Source organism: Theropithecus gelada, chromosome 2 (genome assembly GCF_003255815.1).
Source record: "Theropithecus gelada isolate Dixy chromosome 2, Tgel_1.0, whole genome shotgun sequence".
Lineage (NCBI taxonomy): Eukaryota > Metazoa > Chordata > Mammalia > Primates > Cercopithecidae > Theropithecus > Theropithecus gelada.
In genome coordinates, this window is record NC_037669.1 from 185,318,375 (window position 1) to 185,340,908 (window position 22,534).

Sequence of the window (22,534 nt, forward strand, 5' to 3'; positions counted from 1 at the left end):
CTGATACTTGGAATTATGAAGGCTGGGCATAAGGCTTCATAATGTGAGGCTTTGGATAGGATTATCTCCTCTGAGCTCTTAGCCAGAGGACCCCCATATTTATCAATGTGCAACAATCTTGTTTTGACAGTGACAAAACCCAAGTAATATAACATACTCAGCTTAACAATTTTTCATTGGCCATGTAAGTAATTATGTTAATTTTTATCATATTCTTATTGTTAAATGGGCCAGAACACCAGAGAGAAATGCTGGTACTCCAAAAAGGACCTAGTGTGGGTTGGGAGAAGAGCACTGCACCATGTCATCTGCGTCCTGGACTTTTTCACAAAATAGTATACCACATTGGGCAAATATACCACGATAGGCAAATCAGCTTCCCAGAATGCAGTGTCCTAGTATGTAAGGTGAGACAGTTGGGCAAGATGATTCGGGGAATTTTTCAAGCTCAACCAAACTATGTGTTTATGAAAGGCTATGGGAAATCTGCATGCTAAAGATTATTAACTGCATTCTGAATAATTGCCTTTATATAGGATAAGGTAGAAAGATATTTGAGAACCTTGTTAATTGGAGAACAGTATGAAGTAGAAGAATGAGCCTTTCTGTTTGTACTTTAGAAAACACAGGTTCAAATCCTGGCTGCATTTATAGCTGTGTGGCGTGTAATGGGGAAAAGAATTCTACCGTTCTACCTCCCATACCAGATTGTTCTGGAGATTAGATGGGTTCCTGTTTGTGTACATTTAGCGAACTTAAAGGATTGTACCAAATCAAAGTATGAGTTATTATTTTTGGTATATAAAGGAATATAAATTACTTTTATGAAGAATTAAGAAATGTATGGAATTGGGGTATAATCAGGTTTATATAGAAGAAGAGCTTTTTCACAAAATTCCCAGGAAAGCAGGGGAAAGTCACTTAGAAATCTAGAAGCCCATTTTATGTTATGACATTATCCAATTATCCCAGAGTATCATATACACAATTCCTTAGAGAATCCATTTGTTAAAAGGACAGATATAAAATATAGGAGAATTAATGGTGAAGGGAAAAAATTATAGAAATACAGTGCTTCAATGTGGTAGTTACATTAAATGATCAAAGGATGACAAGTTAATTGAATAAATGTCTTAGCCCCTTCAAATTTGTATAGGGAATTTATAAAACTAACATTTATTATATAGTCAGGACTGGGTTCTCGCTTTGATAATATGTGAACTCATTTAAACGTCACAACACTGCAATGTAGACACTTCAGTCTACAGAAACCAAAGGCCAGAAAGATCAAGAAAATTGCCTAGCTTTTCAAACCCAGATCACCTTTTTTACTAATGTTTCACTAATTCTCTTACTGTAATATGGCAGACCTTCTTTGATGTCTGAGTTAATAAATCTTCACCTGACTTACGTTGTAAAGGCAAAATCTATCATTTGACTTGTCTCAGAAGGAAAGGAACTCAATTCTTTTCTTTCGCTCTCACCATCGTTTGAGTCTTCTCAGATGTGACTGAGGTGTGACCCACAGCCGTTAGCTCTCACTCCCCTTCCCCCTGCCCCACATTTTTCAAGGATCAGAAGACATTCAAGAGAAGTGTTTTGGAAGACCCAGCATGCCACATGGGTTACGCATTTTAAAGTAAAATACTACCTCTCTGGGCATTAAGGTATAAATAAACTAAATGTTCTATAGTTGAGATTTTCTTTTCTGATTTACTAAAGCTCAGATCACAATCCTAACCCTAGTGCTTAAGAATAAAAAACAGGGAATAATTTACTTTGTAAAGGATGTGATTTCTAGCTCATGGCAAAATTAAATAGAACAGCCTCATTGCCGTGATCTTTTTGTTCTTTCCGCTGGCTTTTTCCTTACGGCTTTAGGGCATATTTCTTAATTTTAAAGCCAGTGTATGTAGTCCAAATACAAACAGAAAATTTTATAAGAAAATTGTTTTTCTAAATTCTTTTTAATAGTAACACATAGGTTTTGTCTGTGCTAGTTAAAACATGGATGTTCGGCCGGGCACGGTGGCTCATACCTGTAATCCCAGCACTTTGGGAGGCCGAGGCGGGCAGATCACCTGAGGTCAGGAGTTCAAGACCAGCCTGGCCAACATGGTGAAACCCTGTCTCTATTAAAAATAAAAAATTAGCTGGGTGTGGTGGCACGCGTCTGTAGTCCCAGCTACTCAAGAGGCTGAGGCAGGAGAATCACTTGAACCCGGGAGACAGAGGTTGCAGTGAGCTGAGATCACACCACTGCACTCCAGCCCAGGTGACAAAGTGAGACTCTGTCTTTAAAGAAAAAAAAAAAAATGGATGTTCATGTCTGGCAATATTGAGTTCCCTTTCACCAGTGCTGTTTAGTACACAGGTTTTGTTACAATATTCTTCCTGTGCAATGAATTTGTTTCAGTGCAGGCTTATCTGCGACTCCTCTCAAAGAGTATTAGATATTAAAGACTCTTGTTATAGCACAACATTAATTCCAGAGTGGGTTAAAATAAGTTTGATTTCAAGTGCCAAATCCAATTACAACTAGAATAGATTGTTAAAGTCATAGACCACCACCATACTGCCTGCTCTCTCACCATTCATAAGTAATTACTCTCTTCTCTGCGTTCCCATCATTCATTACTTGTGCCTCAATGATAGCAATTTGTCATGCCCTTTGCCTCAGTTGGTGATTAATAGTTGTGTCCACCTCTCTCACTGCATTGGGAACCTTTGAGGGCAGGGATGGCGTCTTTATCTTCCGTCTCTTCCTCTGTACCTGCCAGGCTGTTGAACGCTTTGTTCCACTCTTTAGGCTTTCTGCAGTATTAGAATCAGTGCGGAGGCAGCTCTGCTCTTTAGAGAGGCATGTGAGAAGTTTGTTTGAAGAGAGTTTATAAGAAAGCTGAGGCAATACATGCAAAAAGTTGTGCTCCAGAAGATTAACAAAAAAAAGTTGAAATTCTTTTACTGAATTTTCAGTTATGTGTTTCATAGCTGTCATTTTCAGGGGTAGGGGGCTGTGTCATGACATCAAAAAAATATAGTTTAGAGATTTGATGCTATCTATTACATTGTTTCAAAACTTTTCCTATCTAGCGGGAAAACCTTCGTCTGTAAAAGAGGAATTTTGATTCTAATTGAAAAATCACAGTCACGGGGTGGGATGCTATTAAGCTTGAGATTATTATTTTCAGTCTGTTTCAAAAAACACATTATATACAGATACAAATATCGACTTAGATTAAGATATAGGCAAAGGACATTAGAAAGAGCAAGAGAAATGTTAACAAAAAGTGCATATCTCACAGGAAGGCAGAGCCGTTGGAAGGTTATCTAATATACAGTCATGGGAACTACCAAGGTAAAATGATATCTTCACCTGCAAAGGAAACCCAAAAGTACTGCCACCATTTGGGAAGCAACCTTGATGAACAGAATCAAGGTATAGAATAAGTTTGTATTCCATAATTAAATTGGGCAATAGCAGTATTTTGAGTTCAAATAATGGCACTGGCATTTCAAGAGAAATTGGCTGAGGAGCCCTGCTCCTTCTTGACTGTACCACACTGCCATTCTGTTGGGAACACCTACACTTGAGCTGCACTTCCCAACCTTTCTCACATCCCAGTTCATGTGGAAAATGATGACATTCATTCAGCACACTGGAGTACGTGGATGAGATCTCTCCTGTCCCAAGGCAACCACTCAGGAACTCTGGACACCTCTGGTCCCTCCAAACCCTCCCAAATATGGTGCACCCAGAACCCACTTGAAGCACACTGTGTGTTAACCTGCCAGTTGAAAAGCTCTAGACTAAAGAATTGTTTTGCAGGATTAAATAGAAAAAAACAAAACAAAAATTATTTTATATAAAGTACTCACTTGGAGTTTATTAATTCATTAACTAACTGATGGTTGAGGAACATTAATTTTATGCAAGCATACTGTTGTAGATGCTTGGGATCCAATGACAAGTTTTCTCTTATCCTGTGGGAGTTTAGGAGATAAACTGTCTTAAGATCTTAACATGTTTTCTCTATTTATTTGCATGTAACTTGCAGATAGTAAGCCTGAATGCCTTCTTTCTATTTGAAATACAGAAAATACAGAGTATGTCTACTGATATACAGATTCCATATAATGTGATATAGCAGAGAGAGAGTCTCCACTGGACAGAGAATTAGGAGACCTGTATTGTAACTCCCAATCTGTCACTAGCTGTGTTCCCTATCTTGAATCCAGCAGTTGGACTAGAATCATAGTTTTTCAGATAGTACAGGTTCCATCTCTTCATGCCCTTCAGCCAGAAGTGATTTTGGGCTCTTTAGTATGTGCTTTTTTTGATAAATTGCTTCCCTAAAGAAAGGATTTTGGGTGAATGGCCAAGTAAAAGGAGTTGAAAACTCCTCGGCTAGTGTAATCACTGAAGACTTTTCAAGACTGAATGTCTTCTAACTCTCTCTTTTTTCTTTTTGTTCTTATCTCAACAAGACCTAAACTATCTAGATCATGAGATGTCACTCCTTATCTTTCCAAGAATCTTTCCTGTTTCATGATATTGTTTTTGTACCTAAAAAAGGTAAAGATGAATATGAGATCACATTTTAATTTTATAAAATGAAAATGTTAACATTTCCAAATGGCAGGAGTCACTTTATAGTCTTCTGAATCTTCAATTACTTACGTAAATGAAGACTATATATCTTGATTTTAAATACTCAAAATTGAACACTTACGTATACCTGTGTAATATGTAAATAATGGTAATATTCTTATTCTTTATCATCTCATTAGTAGTTCATATTTATGTTACCTATATGCTTCATTTATATTCATACGATTCTTTAGCTTTTCTGCCTGTGAGTTACAAGTTATTTACACAATATCCAAGGATAGGAAAAAATACTACCCCATTGTATCTCTGACTTAAAAACAGTTGCATTTGGGAGTTTTCTGTACAAAGTTGATTTGTGATTTAATTTTTAGTTTCACTGAGTTTTTTGTTTTTAGTCGCAATTGTATTGCCAACATTTCAGAAAAGTTTATAAGCTGTGACTTTTAGCAACAGAATTTGCTTTTTTCTGCCACTCTTACATCTTTTCACTTTAACCATACTTTCATTGGAGTAGCCTAAAACATTTTTTATGGGAAAAAAATCCTCAAACAGTGCCTGCTGCAAAATGAATAAAATTTGCATTCTTCATTCAGCTTTGGCCAAAGGCCTTCCACAGCTGATTACCAATTACTTACTGTGTGTCACAGACTTTGTAGTCCCTGGGCAAGGATGCTTACTATTGTGGATACTGTAGATAGAATATACAATAGGAAGAGGAAGTATAAGAAGTATAGGGACTTCCTATACTTTCCCACAGGTGTTGATTGCAAGGACACTTCTGGATAACTAACTGTGTGCAAATCTGTTTCAGAACTTGTTTCCTAGGAAACACAACCTCAGACTATGGCTTCATGGGAGGAGGGAGGAGTGATGGCAGTTTAGTCATCGAGGTTGACATAAACCACTAAATCAAGTACATTGTGTTCAGTGTCATAGGGGAAGCATAATACAATCCTATGGGAGTGGAAGAAGTTACTTATTTTGCTTGGAATACAACAGAAAAAGATTTAGGAAAGATTTTTCAGAAGAGGTGACATTTGGGTTTCACTTTGAAGAATGAGTAGGCATTCTCTAAGCAAAGTAGGGTATAAGATAGTCTTGGGCTTGTAAAAGAATGTTGCTTATTAAAGATGTGGCAGAAAGCTCAGTGTGGCAGCTGGGAGGAGGAGTGCATGGGACAGCAATGGAGCTGGATCTGGAGTCCAGTCACAAAGCACACTGCTGATACTGAAGGTTCGTAAACTGGAATGTGCTCTTTCCTCTTAAATCCCCAGCTATCAATCCTGGCAACCCTACTACACACACAAAAAAAGTGATTTGAATAGGCATATTTAGAGACCTCCCTCTTTCACTTATTTGCTTACTTTCTTTTTTTTCAAAACTGTTTTGTCAACCACTTCATGTTAACTTAGTTGAGATGAACACAATATTTGCATGTCTGGCTTTAAAATAATCATCTAAACACAAAAATATCCCTCTATGGTGCTTACAATATTACCATTAGCAATTTCTAGAATTATCAGTGGAGGTGCATAGTAAAGGTAATATAGTCTGGGCTTCTAGCAAATGAATGCCCCTTTCAAACCTCTGATAAGGGGTTATCCAGTTTTTGTATATTTCTGGTGATGTAAACATGTACCTTTTTCTATTGTTGTTAATACTGATTTATTACAGATTAATAAAATTACAGTTTGAATTAATCATTTTTCAAATGGGAAAACTGAGATCGAAGGAAGAAATTATTTACCCAATGTTATACAGTAGATTTTGACAAAGTCAGAAAGATAATTCACATTCTTCACCTAACAGCTTTCCTTTTTCATGGCCACGTGATGAATTTCTTAGCTTCCTCTCTGAATTATTAGGAGTCAGGTAACTGGGGTACCAGTCCCACCTCTGCATCTCATGCTCTCCACAACTCAGGTCCAGCAGATCCATTCTCAAAGTCTGTCTGCGCACCTGTGGAAAGAGAGCCTAGACTAAGGCAACTCCCAGACCCTTCCTCCCTGACACTGTGAGATTTTCCTTTCTCAAAGGCTGCTAGTGGACCCCACTGGAGACCGAAAGGGGAAGATTGCAGTAAAAGGCGCAGACTGGTAAAGGATAACATGTCCTTCTACATCATTCACTAGCCTAGGATGCCAGTCAACTGCATTCTTGGAGCTTTTATTTTCCGATTTGAGGGCATTTTGCAATAGGCTGATTTTAATCACATTTTTTACTTTGTTTCCTTTGTTGCAGAAGTGTTTGTATTACCTGTTCTTTGAATGCAGCATCTGTAGACCACAAGGTCTTTCCATAGGAACTAAGCCTGTTCTATTGCTGCTAGTTTTGAGTAAATGAGCTGAATCTTGCAGCCAAGCCTCAATGCAAACAAAAACATTTTCTGGTCAAACATTTCCTGGTTATTCCACTCCATTACAGGGCTGACTTAAAAAAAAAAAAAAAAAAAGGTAAAAACCCACAGAGGACCAAAACATAAGTCCTAGGAAGACAATTTCCAGCCACATTAGCTCAGACTGTCAGGGTAGAAAAGAAACAGGCCCTCATTCTTCAAACCATCATCATCTCCAGACTCTTACCCTGTGCTCTTCTGCTATTTTAACTTCACCACTTCAAAATGGGAAAAACAAATAGGTTAATAGTTTCCATGCGTTCGGACTGTGACCAGAGGCATACGAAGCAATTTCAGAACCTCAGGCAACCACAGCTTTGAGGGAAGGATGATGATGGATTTACCAATTCATCTTGGGATGGATTCCAGAGTTAAGGGAGTCAGGCCAGCACTGTGCTGCCAGAGTGGGATATAAACAATATTCCTTCGTTCATTCTTTTTGCACACATTCATCTCAGGCTTATTTCTATTTCAGACAGTATGCTGGGTGCATTATAGGACAGAGAAATACGTTCTTAAGACATAGTCTCTGCCCTTAATGAAATTAAAGTCTGGTAGAGGAAATAGACATATGCATAAATAATTTAAATAAAGTGCACACTTAAAGTATTGTGAGCAAAGCAAATAAAGTGCTCAGGAATGGGAGAGAAAGAAGCAATTCATTCCAAGTGGGACCATTGAGGAAGGCTTCCCTGGGGAATGGCCTTCTAGCCTGTACCTTGAAAGGTCAAAATGGCAAATTGCAATACATCTAGGCATTAGCCAAGGCACAGGAGTATGGGAGTTTCACATAGGTTTGAACAAGAGTGAGTAGTTTGGGAGAAGCTGAGCCTAGAAAGGAGGCTTGGAGCCTAGAAAGGAGGGTTGGATACCATGTAAAGAGTGAGCTCTTTTGACATTGTGGAGCCATTAAGATTTTGTTATCCAGAAAGGTACTTGTACTTGACCACATCTGTGTTTGGAAAGAAAACTGGAAGTCATTGGAGGCAGGAGCAAGGGGAGTATTATAAGAATAGAGATGCAAACAAAGAAGCCAAATCAGAGGTCATTGCTATAGGTTAGACATAAGGACACTAGTTACCTGCATACAGACACTTCTTGCTTCATAGCCATTTAAATATCCTCATGGTAAAAAAAGCAGTTACGCCTGAATTTCCACATCCTATTCAGTTCTGCTTCTTTCTAATAAGATCCACATCCCAGGTTTATTCCTGATTATAAACTCAATGAGTTAGTCCAGATATCTCAGTTGGAATATAGTATTTTACATGTGAAACGTGGTTGTTTGGTAAGAGCATGGGATTAAAGCGGGGGATGGAAAGTTAACAGCCGATCTTTCTGTGACCTTACTCACTAAGCAGTGTCCCTTTTAAGGGGTGCTGTATATTTTTAAAGCTTAGCATATTTTTAAGGCCAGATAAATGAGCTTCTTAATTCACTTTTTCAAACCAGCTCCCTTGTACATTCAACATTTCTATCAAGAGTTTACGAACTCTAAACTTGGAGATGGTGTGTAAATCAAAGCTTTAAATGATCAGAAGCCTAATTGATTATGCTGAGTTCTGATTTGGGTTCTGCATCTAGGATGCTCTGTCTCAGTTATCTGACAGACTATTCTGTAAAAAGTAGAGGTCTTAGCGATCGTACTATGGTCTAAGTGGTCACACTATGTCTTTGATAATGAATCAAGTTTTAGAAGTAATAGTGAAGCATTCTTCAATTGGAGAACTCGAGTGGTATAGTTCAAAGGTCAACATACTATGTGCATGGGTCAAATCCAGCCCACTGTCTGTTTTCTTGTTTTTTGTTTTTTTTTTGTAAATAAAGTATTACTAGAACACAAGCATGCCCATGTGTTTACATGCTATCTATGACTGCTTTCCAGATATAATAGCAGAATTCAGTTGTTACAACAAAGCCAGAAATATTTACTATATGGGAGTTTGGAGAAAAGTTTGCCATCACCTTTGCTATAGGAAACAAAGAAAGGAACAAGGATAGAAGTCAGAAAACACATGTTCTCAGTTCTGGACTTGCCACCTACTACCTAAATGATACTAGAAAAGCCATCTGACCCATCTAATTGTGTTTCCTTCTCTCTGTAACACACTTCTTTGGCCAGTTTGTTAGTTAATTGGTTGATAACACTTGTTTCATATTTTTAAGGACTGTATTAAAGCTGTAGGTGTGATTTGTAAATGGTGATAAATGCCTTCCTTAGAGTAGTGTGATAAGGACTTGACACAATCTGTTTTGTAAAGAGGCTTATCATGCAGCATGGACCCCCTTCTGTCCCAGTCTAATGTTGTTTGTTTCCTTCCCCAGAATACTCTGGAACAGTGTAATGTGTGTTCCAAGCCCATCATGGAGCGGATTCTCCGAGCCACCGGGAAGGCCTATCATCCTCACTGTTTCACCTGCGTGATGTGCCACCGCAGCCTGGATGGGATCCCGTTCACTGTGGATGCTGGCGGGCTCATTCATTGCATTGAGGACTTCCACAAGTAGGCAACCTACTCTCTCGTCGCCACCCTGCCAGTCCTTTTGGTGTCTGTTCTTACTGCCTGGCATCTGGGCATACATTCTTCTCTCTCAGAACTACAGAATTTCAGGATTTAGTGAGGACTTCAAAAGAGCTTATTGATCCCCTCATCCAATGCAGGAATCAGTATCAGACAATCCATGCAGTCATCCAGCCTGATCTCTGTGTCAGGGCTTCCCCAGAGCTTGTCCATTGCATCTCTGGGTAACTCTAATGATGAAAAAGCTGGCTCAGCTATAGTGTGTATGTATTAGAAAGAAACAGGATTCTGGCCTAAATATGAACAAAATGTGTGACATTTGGCAATTGCTCAACTTATTTGAGCTCTTCAATTTGGTCATTAGACCAAACCCTCTCTAAAGCTCTCTCAGCTGTGACAACCCAGAGTTTTCTCAAGAGCTAATCTCTACATCCCTGCCACTCTACTGATAGGAAGTTATGGTGGACAGACACAGAAAACCATTCAGTTCTTTTACTAATGCAAGCCTCTCACATATTCAGAGGCAGTTTCATGCCATTGTCAACATATTCACGCCATTCCCCAGCCTTTTCTTCCACCCAAGTCTTCTCTTTCTCAAGTTATTTTTTAATAGAATTAATGAATGCAAATTGTGTGCTCTTTTGACAAGGATTAAAAAATGATGCCTCAAGATCAAGGCCAGTTACTCATGAGCCCAAAATAATCTGTTCCCCACTACTTCCTTTCTCTCATTTGTAGGTCCTTCTTTCCTGTATTACGGCTGGGGTCTTTATGAAAATTAAGAAGTTTATACAGTTTTGTATTTTGCTTATTTTTATTTGGCCAGTTTGTTAATTAGTTGATAACATTTGTCTTATATATATATTTATATATAAAACAATATATATATTTATATTATATATATTTTTTATATAAAACATTTATTTTTTATATATATATATATATATATATATATGTTTTTGGTTTTGTTTTTTTTTTAAAGACAAGGTCTCACTCTGTTGCCCAGGCTGGAGTGCAGTGGTGCAATCTCGGCTCACTGCAATTCTCCTACCTCAGCCTCCCAAGGTACTGAGACCACAGGCATGCACCACCATGCCCAGGTAATCTTTGTATTTTTGGTAGAGAGGGGGTTTCACCGTGTTGGCCAGGCTGGTCTCAACTCCTGTCCTCAAGTGATCCACCTGCCTCAGCCTCCCAAAGAGCTTGGATTATAGGCATGAGCTACGGTGCCCAGCAAACATTTCTTTTATATTTTTATGGATGGTATTAAACCTATAGATATGATCTGTAAATGGTGGACTCAGGTTTCTGTATGTGTTTGCTGGGCAGTGGCTTTGAAGACAGCCTTTGAGGCTATCAAAGAGATGAAGCTTGTATTGCTCACCAGGTTGGGTATCCATTCTATGGCCTCCAAGTGTGAAGTCTTCTGAGTTAATTGTCACCACTGTGTTGATTGTCAACAACCAGGAAGCACTTACCACAAGCAGTTTGGAGACCTGAGACTCATATTTTAAAAATGAATGTCCTAACCACTTTCCAAGTAGCAAAGAAAGTGAAAACCTCACCAAAAGACGTGAGGATGAATGAATTAAAAAACCCCAGAGGCAGAAGTTTGCAACCTGAATTAGACAAGGAAGGACTCACTTTTAAAGGGCAGTCACAGCATAAATTGTACTTCACGTTATTGATATTTTTAGCTTGTAATTACACATTAAAAAATCCCTGCATCTATTTAAGGGAAGTGAAAAGATCTCAATGGGGAGTATGTTCTGTGACTGTTTCTCTCCTTTCTTAGACTTACCCTAATCCAAGAAAGACTGATACTTATAATCAGAGCACACATGTTTCTGTGGCTAGAAAAGACTGATATATTACACCCCTCAATTAAAGCAGGAAATCAATTTTGACAAATGTAAGTTTATATCTGTGCCATTTATCTTTCATGTCTAGGGGTAGGGAGCATAATTAGAGACTGGTGACTGGTGACATAAGTGTGTGGGTCTGAAAGCTCCCAAAAAGGCAGACTTGAGCAACTAAAAGGGGGGTAAAAAATTAAAACCCCCAGCTAACCTTTCCCACTAGTTCAATGCACGTTAAAACATAAATTAAAAAATAATAATAATGTTGTCTTTGTGATTGGCAGGTATGTAGAGACAGAAGTGTTTTGATCCTTTCCCCATTTCCTAAAGGAAAATCAGAAATTGTTTTACGGAACTCTTATTTATGAGCCTTAAAATTACTAGAATGCAAAGCAGCTGAAAGTCCAGCATAGGCTCGTCACTGAAAGACCCAGGAGAGGGCAGACAAAGGGATATTCCTCCTCCAGACAGTTTTTGGGGCCTTGTTTGTGGTCCTTTTGCGTGGGTCTCCTTCTGTGGACCTTTAGAAAATGCATGTTAATTCAGCTCAGCTCACATTTATAAAGAACCCTCTGTGTACCAACTGCTGCATTAAATGCTGAAGGAGAGAGATACAAGGAGAGAAATTGCGCAAATATATATAGAGAAGTCGCTGTCAGCAAGGAGCTTGCCAGGAGGAGGGCAGAGAAAGTGTGCACACAGGGAGAAAGGGCTGAACTCCATGAGGCAGGCACAGGTAAGGACTGGCGCTGTCAAAGTCAGATCACCTGGCTCTGCGGTCACACTAGGCTTGGTGGAAGGAAATATCAAGAGTGTTTTAAGTGGGAAACGAGATTCCTAGCAGAGGGAACAACTCAGGCAAAAAGCAGAGGCACAGAGTTAGGAAAGGGTTCTCTGTGTTCGGGGAGATTTGCTTTGCTGTAACTGGAGCAACCTCAGAATGGAGATTACCTTGAAATACAGGAGACCCATAAGAAGGGATTTGCCTCACCTGCTTAGTCTGCCTTTTATTTATTTATTATTTATTTATTGTTTATTTTCTTTCTTTCTTTTGAGATGGAGTCTTGCTCTTGTCGCCCAAGCTGGAATGCAGTGGCGCAATCTCATCTCACTGCAACCTCCGCCTCCCCTGTTCAAGCAATTCTCCTGCCTCAGCCTCCCAAGTAGCACAGGCACCCGCCACCAAGCCTGGCTAATGTTTGTATTTTTAGTAGAAATGAGCTTTCACTATGTTGGCCAGGCTGGTGTTGAACTCTTGACTTCAGGTGATCCACCTGCCTCGGCCTCCCAAAGTGCTGGGATTACAGGCGTGAGCCACCGCGCCCAGCCTTAGTCTGTGTTTTAAACCAGTGCTTCCCAAACTTTAATGTGCCTGTAATCCACAGAGGGATCTTGTTAAACTTTGGATTTTAAATCAGGTCTGGAGCGGGGCCTAAGATTCTGGATTTCTGTCAAGCTCCCAGGTGCGCATGGCCTGCACTTTGTGTAGCAAGGTTCTGGAATACTGTTTTTGAGACCTTGTTAATGGGCCATCCTCTACATAATCACCTTTGGTCAATGTTGGCTCATGTTCTCCAGCCTATTGGACATGCAATCTTTCACAGATGTCATTTCAGATGACCGCTGCAACCACTGCAGACTCTGTCTTCTAGAAGACCATCTCCCCCCCACCAACACACACATACACATTTTCTCATTTCACCTAAATGATTATCTTCAAAGGCCCAACTCAGTTACCATTTCCTGGAAGAAAACCCGGATCTCCACCCCTCCCTTTTTTCACGTTTGGATTTACATCTTAATCTCTGTGTTTTATAGAGTTTTCTAAGTCTGCTGTAGATAGCACTTACCACAGTCTGACTGGTATGGAAATATACGTGTGTGTGTATATACATATGTGTGTTTGTGTATACAGATATATAACTTTACAGTAACCATCTTGTATCATTTTTGCAATAGGGATTTGTATATATAAATTAATAGAGGCCGGGCGCGGTGGCTCAAGCCTGTAATCCCAGCACTTTGGGAGGCCGAGACGGGCGGATCACAAGGTCAGGAGATTGAGACCATCCTGGTTAACACGGTGAAACCCCGTCTCTACTAAAAAATACAAAAAACTAGCCGGGCGAGGTGGCAGGCGCCTGTAGTCCCAGCTACTCGGGAGGCTGAGCCAGGAGAATGGTGTAAACCCGGGAGGCGGAGCTTGCAGTGAGCTGAGATCTGGCCACTGCACTCCAGCCTGGGCGACAGAGCTAGACTCCGTCTCAAAAATAAAAAAAATAAAAAAAATAAAAAATTAATTAATTAATAGAAATACTGCAGAAATATATAGAACTCCGTCTCAGGTCTGTACGGGAAGTCCTTGCTTATTCTTGTAATCCCAGTGAGAAAACCCAGGAAAGCAGATTTCTTTAACTGCCTGTGTGTATGGAGGCGTTATTCCCCTATCTGTGCTTTCTTACCAAGATGATTACCCTCATTCATTTAGGTATTTAATCAGCATCCATTTGTTGATTGCCAGAAATGTGCCGGAATACAAGGTGACCAAGATCATCCCTCTCTGAGCCTTGGCTCTGTTGGCTGTAAAGTAGAAATGATAAAAATACTTCCTCATAATGTTGCTGTCAGTAGAAAACAATGTCAAGTGTGTGAAGCGCTTACCAGGGCTTGGTATATAATAAGCACTCAATAAATGGTAACTTTAATCATCAAAAGTGTTTTCATCAAATGTATTTTTATGATTATTGTCCACTCAGTGAGCTAAGCCTTGAAATAGACCACCTGGGATTGTGAACCCTCCTCCAATTGCTACTGGAGGAACGCTGTGAGAGGCACTATGAGAACCACCTCCTGCCTCTTTGCTTTGGTTTTTCTCATCATGGAAATGAGGCCAATCGGTAGGAAAGAATCATTACTCAGCAAGAATACAGTTTATGTCTTCCCAAAGAGGAAGAACCTTGAGATTGAACATAAAGCCCAACTAATATCATTTTTACAGAGAAATATGACGGATTCATTTCATTAGATATAGCCCAACTTTCTTTTTTCTGTACCAGTCACAGTGATTGTTTCTGGAGACTCCGAGACAGAGCAAAGTTCTATCTTGTGGAAGCTTAGAGTTTAGTGCCCCATAAATATATCCAAACAATTACTACCAAAATGGATAAATTCAGTGACTGAATTTTTGTGTTAGAGGAGTAGATAATTCTATTTGGGGAAATTGGAGAAGGCTTATGGATACACTGATAAGGAAAACATACTTCTGCCCTCACAGAGTTTGGGGAAAGGAAATTTTGCAGTTGATCCCAGAAGCCTACTTATTTCACCACTGATGACCCAGATTTAAAAATAATCTGGTAGTCCAAAGCAATTTTTTGCCACTGAATATAAACTTCTTATATAAAATACCAATTATAACAACTCTGATTACTGCTGTAGTGGTACCATGATCCTTTTAACTTTTCTTTCACGGCAATCAATTGATCTGCTGCTTAATTCATATTTATTTAGATTGCAGCCATACAGATGCTTTTTGGGTGCTGCCAGGAAAATTAATATGTACATATAGAGTATAATGGATGTAGAAATGCTATGACAACCATAATGTGCTCTGCAAAGTATTAGATTACTATCATTATTTCTTTTTAAGTCTCACTACAAATAGATAAATTTTTAACATCATTTATCTTAAAACAAGTACCATGAAAAAAACTGAGTCACATAGTCTGATTTTCTTTTTTAAAATCTCTTCAATTCTTATCCATGTCCATTTCAAATCATGTGTCATTTCATACCTTCATAAATACCACTTCCAATTTCCAGAAGATACAGATAGATACATGGTCTATATTTTCAGCCAATTAATCTGTCATAGAAAAAAAAAGTTAGGTACCATTGATCATATTAAGAAATACTAAGAAATTAATAAATATTAAAATTATTTACCAGGAGCCTCAAAAACATACACATATGCCTATGTATATGTATATGTATGTGTATGTGCGTTAGTATACACTCACCCTTTAATAGTGCTAAAATCCTTTAAAGAATTTGATAGCTCTTTAACTTTTAATTTTTAAGCAAAAGGTTAACACAATAAAAAACGTGGGAAATGTAGACTTGGCCATTTTCAGTTTTGTGTAATGTATATTTAAACTCACTAACTTCTGCCCTTTTGAAAAGTTATGTATTTGAGTCTTCTTGTGTCAGTTCCTAGAAGTCAAGACAAATTTACAAGAAAGAAGCTCTAAAAGGTGGGAACAAGGCAAAGATACCAGCCTCAGAATATTTTTCTGGGACCTGAGGAGTGCATACAAAAGTCTAGAAGCAAAAGTCAGAAACAAATAGGGGCTGGACAGGACTTTTTTCTCTCCTCCAGTTAGCCTAGCCCAAGCACAGGGTTTGCATTCAGAACCTATCTAAAGGTGAATTTCATACCACACACCATGCAGGAAAGAGATGCTAGATGCTCTTCATGCCCAAGCGATTCACACGCTCACTCTCTCACCTTGTCAAATATCACAGTATTTGCCACCTATTGATGGAAGAACCTCCACAGTCCCTCAGTCTAACTCCCTCACCTTACAGATGAGGAAGCAGATATCCTGACTCAGGTTCCACCTTTTCCTTTTACCTCTGTGTCCCACCTCAGTGTCAATGTGCAGTATGTAACCAGAACTCTTTCTCTATTTTCAGGAAATTTGCCCCGCGATGTTCTGTGTGCAAGGAGCCTATTATGCCAGCCCCGGGCCAGGAGGAGACTGTCCGTATTGTGGCTTTGGATCGAGATTTCCATGTTCACTGCTACCGATGCGAGGTCTGGTTGACACCCCTGCCCTGCCAGTCTGTGGCAGGCATTGAAAGGCTCATTCAAGCTGGGTTATATAGATGTAGCAATTACTAAATCTCAGAATGGCCTTAGTGCCTTTACTCCTAGGACTTGGATTTTAGATCTGACACTAGTATTCCAAGCACATGCTGTTGAATAAGTCACTTTACCTCGCTCAGTCTGCTTCCTCACCGGAAGAAAGGGTTCAGGTCCTTAACTCCTCCAAATAAGGTGTGAGAGTGAAATACAAAATTGTATATTAAAGGACACTGTAAATTGCGAAATACTAAATTGGTGAGAAATGGTGTTATTGAATCTTTCACTTTGGCTCTGAGGCTTTGGTTAGAACTTCTTGGTCAGAGTCACGGAGATTTATTTCTTTGTTAGCATGCACTGCTAATTGCTCAGTTTCCTGAACGCCTCTAGAGCTGCAGTATATCTGCATGTTCTTTTTGGTAAAGCAAAACTTCCCGAAGAGTATAACCATTGCCGCTGTTGTGATCTGGATGCCCTGTTAACTTAAATTTCATTCTATGCCAAATGAAGACATGAGCTCCATTTACCTCCTTGCCACCATGGTAGAGAGCAGAGGCGAGGTTCATAGCTGTTGTGGCCTTTGAGAGTTTATACTAAAGTCAGCAAACACACACCTCTTGATAAAGTACTATGTATTTATTTTCCAAAGAAACTTCTGTTTTCTCCAAAGACAAAGGCCAGCATTTAACTGTTATATAACACTTTTCAAAATGGACCCTAAGAGGAGCTGTCCACAGTAGTATATTCCTTTACAGTTATACAGTTCTTTGCATTTTTTTTTTTTTTTTTTTTTTATCCATTGTCTTCTTTGATCTTCTCAACAGCTCGGTAAGGTAGAAAAATCAGAAGCTATTTTCAGAGTGGCAGTCAGCCTGTGTGCATTGAGGCAGACTGTGGCAAACCTATGGGTGGTGCTCAGGAGGCCTGTCCCCGAGACTAGCAGTCTTTGCTCTATACAATGCTGTCTCCTTTAGAAAGTACAGCAAACCACCGCTCCCCACAAACTTTAGGATTTTATTTTCTTACTACAATTGAAGTAAATGCACAGAACCCACTGGTGGCCCTTCTGCTTGGCAGAAATCAGTCTACCTTTGCTGGAGCCCAGAAATGGCCAAAACATTCCATTCCTGTACCTGTGCATGCATTTTGAGAGATCCTTAAACTAATGGTAAAGGGTAAAAATGAATCAGTGGTTAGGGACATTCTTATTTTCTCTTGTTATTTGAGTAGGGGTAGCAAACTTCTACATGGGAGCCAAGATGGGTGGCCTCTTCTCTTCTTACACCTGTATTTCATATGAAGTGACCCTAGGAGGATTATATTTATGGCCATTTATATTTATGTCCCCAATCTCTAATTCAATTACATTCAAGATATACTATGTTATATAGTGGGAGAAAGGATGCAGGGGATTAGCAGAATGTAAAGCAGGAAGGATAGTAAGTGGCCACATTATGGAGGCCTTGAATAGAAAGCTCAATCATTTGTTCTCCACATATGTACTTAACATTTTTACTAGCATCGTTTCCATCTGTCTTTACTGTTCTAGGATTGCGGTGGTCTCCTGTCTGAAGGAGATAACCAAGGCTGCTACCCCTTGGATGGGCACATCCTCTGCAAGACCTGCAACTCTGCCCGCATCAGGGTGTTGACCGCCAAGGCGAGCACTGACCTTTAGATTGAGTCACCTGTTCAGCTGGCACTGAGAAGAATGAACACAAGAAAAAGATAAGAAATACGAGAGGAAAGGCCATCAAACTACAGGATAGTCTCTGTTCTTCATCTGCTATTAACCTTTCCTTAGAAACACATAAATTATGAGATTTTTTTTAAAAGTTGTTACCAAATACACATTTCACATTGAATCATGTAGGATCTTGATGGGCCTTTGTTCCCAAGGACTTCCACATTTTTGCAGATTATGCTCCATCCCATTCACTTCTGCATTCCTGTAACTTTTAATCCCTATGTTTGTCTCACTTTTCATCTGGTTGAATGACTTTTTTTAGTGTGGTATTTGCTGTCACATAGTTTTTCCTGGGTGAGTCTGCCAACTCACAGGTGCTTTTGGCTTGAAATCTCCATCCTATCATTTCCGTTCTGCCTGTGACTGTAAAGAGTAGCCATTCTTTTCCCATGTACTGAAGAATATATTTTTCTGTTGCTTTATACTACTCATGTCCTTGGGGAGGGAAATGCACAATTTTTTTTTTTTTGTTAGGCTGTAAAGAATTTAAGTTGTAAATTACATAAGTTAGAACAAGCCCAAATTTAATTTGCAACCATCAGAATTCAGAATCTATAGTGACCAGTGATCAAGGCTAATTGGAAAAGAGTTATCGGCCCATAGCTAATAAGTGCTGACAGACAACTAAGCTTCAGTATTTTTCTAAAGAAATTACAGGTGGTATATGCTAGAAAAGGCATTTTGTGGTTATGTTTAAAAAACATTATTGTCCCACAATATTACCTTAAGATTTTTCTTTTCTACACTACCTGGACATGGTAATACAGACAAACTTGATTTCTTCTAGAATATAACATTTTCAATATTGTCCCACTCTTCATCTTAGAAATATTGTCATGTTTATTCTAATATCCAACACAACTATCAAAATTGTCTTTTTCTCTAGAGGATGAAAGCTGTGAAAAAACAGTTCAAATGTTCTTCTTTTTCTTTTTTAGGACCAGGTCCATTTTGCCTGACAATTGCAAATCAGAGCATACAAAATAAAATTGTGCAGTTTTGTTCGGTTTACTTTCGAAAGAGTAGAAAGCCTGAAAAGATTGTGAAACCACAGTTTCATTATTCTCATAATCCCTTCTGCAACTGAAATTACATATTGCAGGAGACATTTTCATATCATCAATGTGACATTTACACCACACTTTCAAAGACAATCACTGAAAAAAAATTGTCTTTATGAGCTAAAAATATGCAGAATCTCTGCCTAGAATCTTTATTCAAACTTTTATTAGCCAGTGAAACACTCGCTTGCCAACTGCCAAGCCATACTTATTAAGTTCGAACATGTTTCACTTAAGGAGAAACACCTAGCTTAGTCATGGCAAGTTGCCATTTTGTAAACTAAGTATTTTGGATTGAGACTTCTTAAACCTTTCTTCAAATCTCCCACAAATATATACTTTTAAATTATGGAGTATTTTAAGTCTACAAAAAGGTATAAATAATAATATAATGAATTCCTATATACCTAACACCCAGTTTAAGATTCCAAAATCACAAATGTAATTACATCTTCCAACGTGCCCTTTCCTTACTCCACAGTTATCTTTCTCATGATTGTGAAGTGATGTTCAGATTTCTAGTGATTTTTTTTTTAATTTTTAATTTTAACATCAGAACTGAAATGAAAAAATTATGGATACATGTTTTGAATTGCAAACTATTCCTCAGGAATTCCAATTAAATTTATTTTACTTGAATAGGAATGATCATAAAAGTGATTCTTTTTTTGTGACTAGAAATTCTTAAGCCGATGGTCACTACAGCTCATCCTTAATGTATGGTTCATTTGCTTTTGTCACTAAACAGTTTTGTGTTAGAACCACCAAAATTATAGCTTTTAAGAGCTTCCTTTGACCACTGTCTTTTATTTACCCTGCTTCTCTTATCTTTGACCGTATATTTCTCATAATGTGAAATATGATGAGATTCACTTAGGGGAAGCATGTGAGTTTTCGGAGGCAATGTCAACTGTGTCTCTGACTTCCTGCCTTCCAAATTGAAGGCCAGACCATGCTGATGACCTCAAGGAGCACTGACTATTTGACAATAGGGCAGATAATGTAATCGGCTTGAATTTTGACTTAGTAACTTTTTATGTAACACTTGGGGGAAGTTCTCTTTAGGACAAAGCAAAGAGTTCAATTTATTGAGGGATAGATTGTATCTCTTAAAGTGGTCATATTATTATTAATTTTGCCAAAAGAAGATGAATTTATTGAATATTTATACTATAAAATGTAGTAACATTCTACTTGCTTATTACATTTAAATCCTTATGTAACTGAATGTTTACATGTCAAGAGAAAAAGCTGTAAGAAAATGCTGTCACAGACCCATCCCTGTGGCATCGTCAGCAGAATATTGCTTGCTTACAATCTTTATTATGCATTCTTATAACATAACCTCAGAGTATCTTTACCAAAGGTTTTTAAAGTAAATCTCTTTTTAAGATAGACTTATACTTTTATAATAATGAATGTGCACTCATACATATGTAGAAATTATTTAGATTTAGAGGATTTTTTTTTCTTTCACAGGTATAATAAGGAAAGGATCCTACCATATTTTATTCTAGGGTTTCTTAAATATATGATTTATATTACTGTCTTTTCTATTAATCATTTGATTTAAACAATGCCAAGTAACTCTTTAATACTTTAGTTGCATGAAATTTTGCCTGCAACGAGAGAAAAAGATTGTATTACCTTAATGATTATAATCATACTGTCTGCTGATATAATATCATAATTGTTGTGGTTTAAATACATAAATAGTAGAAAAAATCAGAGTCTATAACAGAAAGTTTGTAGAAATACACTGATTTTGAAAAGTATCAAGAATATAAATATTTGGTGATTCTGTGTAACAAGAGAGACATGGAAAAGGAAAAAAATCCACTATATCATGGGCTCTGCAGAACATATCAAAATAGGATTTCTTAAATTTGTCAATCTCCAGACCATACTGACTCAACATGGAGTCTCACTGGCAAAGAAAATGGCCTTTAAAACTCAAAAATAAGACCAGGCGCGGTGACTCACACCTGTAATCCCAGCAATTTGGGAGGCTGAAACAGGAGGATTGCCTGAGGCCAGGAGTTTAACAGCAGCCTGGGCAACACAGTGAGACCTTGTCTCTACAAAAAATAAAATAAAATAAAAACCAAATTAGCCAGACATGTGGCATGCGGTTGTTTAAATAAATAAATAAATAAGTAAATAATTGACTCAAAAAATGAGTCGTGTGTCCCAGCATAAGGCATCAGGTTGTCAGATGCTGGCATCTCTGCAGCGCAAACGTGTGGGTTCTTTTTCTTGTCATTAACACATTGTTATTTCTGTAGGAGCAACTTCTCTGATCAAAATAACTTTTTTGGGTATGTGCTGATTAAGGAGGTGGACTTATCAACACTGTAATTGTTGCCTATGAAAGATTCTGCAGAGATGTTTATGGTGAGGTTTAAAGGATATGCAACTCTACATTTAAACAAATATTTTATATTTGGGTACGGAGGAAGAAAGAGAGGACTTTTTCCATGGGGCTATAGTAGAGAGTTAGTGGAATATAGACAGGACTCTGAAAACACAACTTCCAACCATTTTTATAGGTAGTGAAAATCCTATTAATGTGAACCAGCCAGGAATAACAGTGTTATTTCTATTTGATACGGTTTGGGCTTCTCTTGTCAAATCTGCGTCGGCTGCCCCCTGATACTTCCATTATCAAGTTTTGAAGGGTGTTGGGGAAATTATGGCAGCTGCTAGGGAGATCAGGGAAACACTGATGTAACCTCAAAGCCTCTCACCATTCCTCTTGGCTTGGAAAGGCTTTATTTTTTCATATACATTTCTAGAAATATTGCTATTCTACCTTAGTATTTCACATTTGTAGTTCAAACAAGCGATTGTCCATCTGTTGCCTAGAGCTATAGTACATGTGTGTTATGAATGAAATATGACAGCATGTTCCATACCCCTGCTTTAGCCATCTGTGGGAAACCAGCAAACTGAAAAAGATACCTCTGCAAAATGTGCCTCAAGTCCATTTCTTGAGATCGTTTGTTTGGTGCACTCTCGTGGGAGACAATCAGAGAACAACATATACTTGTGCCTTATTTTCAAAGAATCTATTTACACTACTATGAATATTCCACTGAAGAGTCAATGATGTAAATTATAACCACCAAATCTCAAAAGTATACTCACCAAAAAGTAAAAAAGAAAAAAAAAAGAACGAAAAGAAAGAGAGAGAGAGAAGTCAACTTTTCATCCTAATATATTCCAGTAGTATTTATTTTTTCCTTGTCTTGGAAGTATCTCATAGGTCTTTAAATGAGTAAAACATTTTTATGCCAGAAGGTGATATAATGGATGTTAGTGTCTTTTATTTGATTTTACAGTAGCTTTACTCAGATAATGAAGACACAGACTTCAGCTTGAGCCTTTACCACCCATTCAGCATATTTTTTAATTGTGTTCATTTTATTTGCTTAATAGTGGTCCAAACAAGTTCAAAACTTGTTCTCAGTGAGG

At 38.2% G+C, this 22,534-nt stretch overlaps 1 protein-coding gene across 1 annotated transcript in view; it reads left to right on the forward strand.

The window, feature by feature from the left end:
• The window catches only part of LPP (LIM domain containing preferred translocation partner in lipoma), a 724,515-nt gene extending 702,288 nt beyond the window's left edge, over positions 1 to 22,227 (forward strand). Inside the window, exons 10-12 of the mRNA XM_025374584.1 lie at positions 9,333 to 9,511; positions 16,084 to 16,204; positions 17,802 to 22,227. Of these exons, the coding sequence (XP_025230369.1) occupies positions 9,333 to 9,511; positions 16,084 to 16,204; positions 17,802 to 17,930 (429 nt within the window). The 3' untranslated portion in view covers positions 17,931 to 22,227. The remainder of the gene's footprint in view (positions 1 to 9,332; positions 9,512 to 16,083; positions 16,205 to 17,801) is intronic.
• Positions 22,228 to 22,534: the final 307 nt, after the last annotated feature.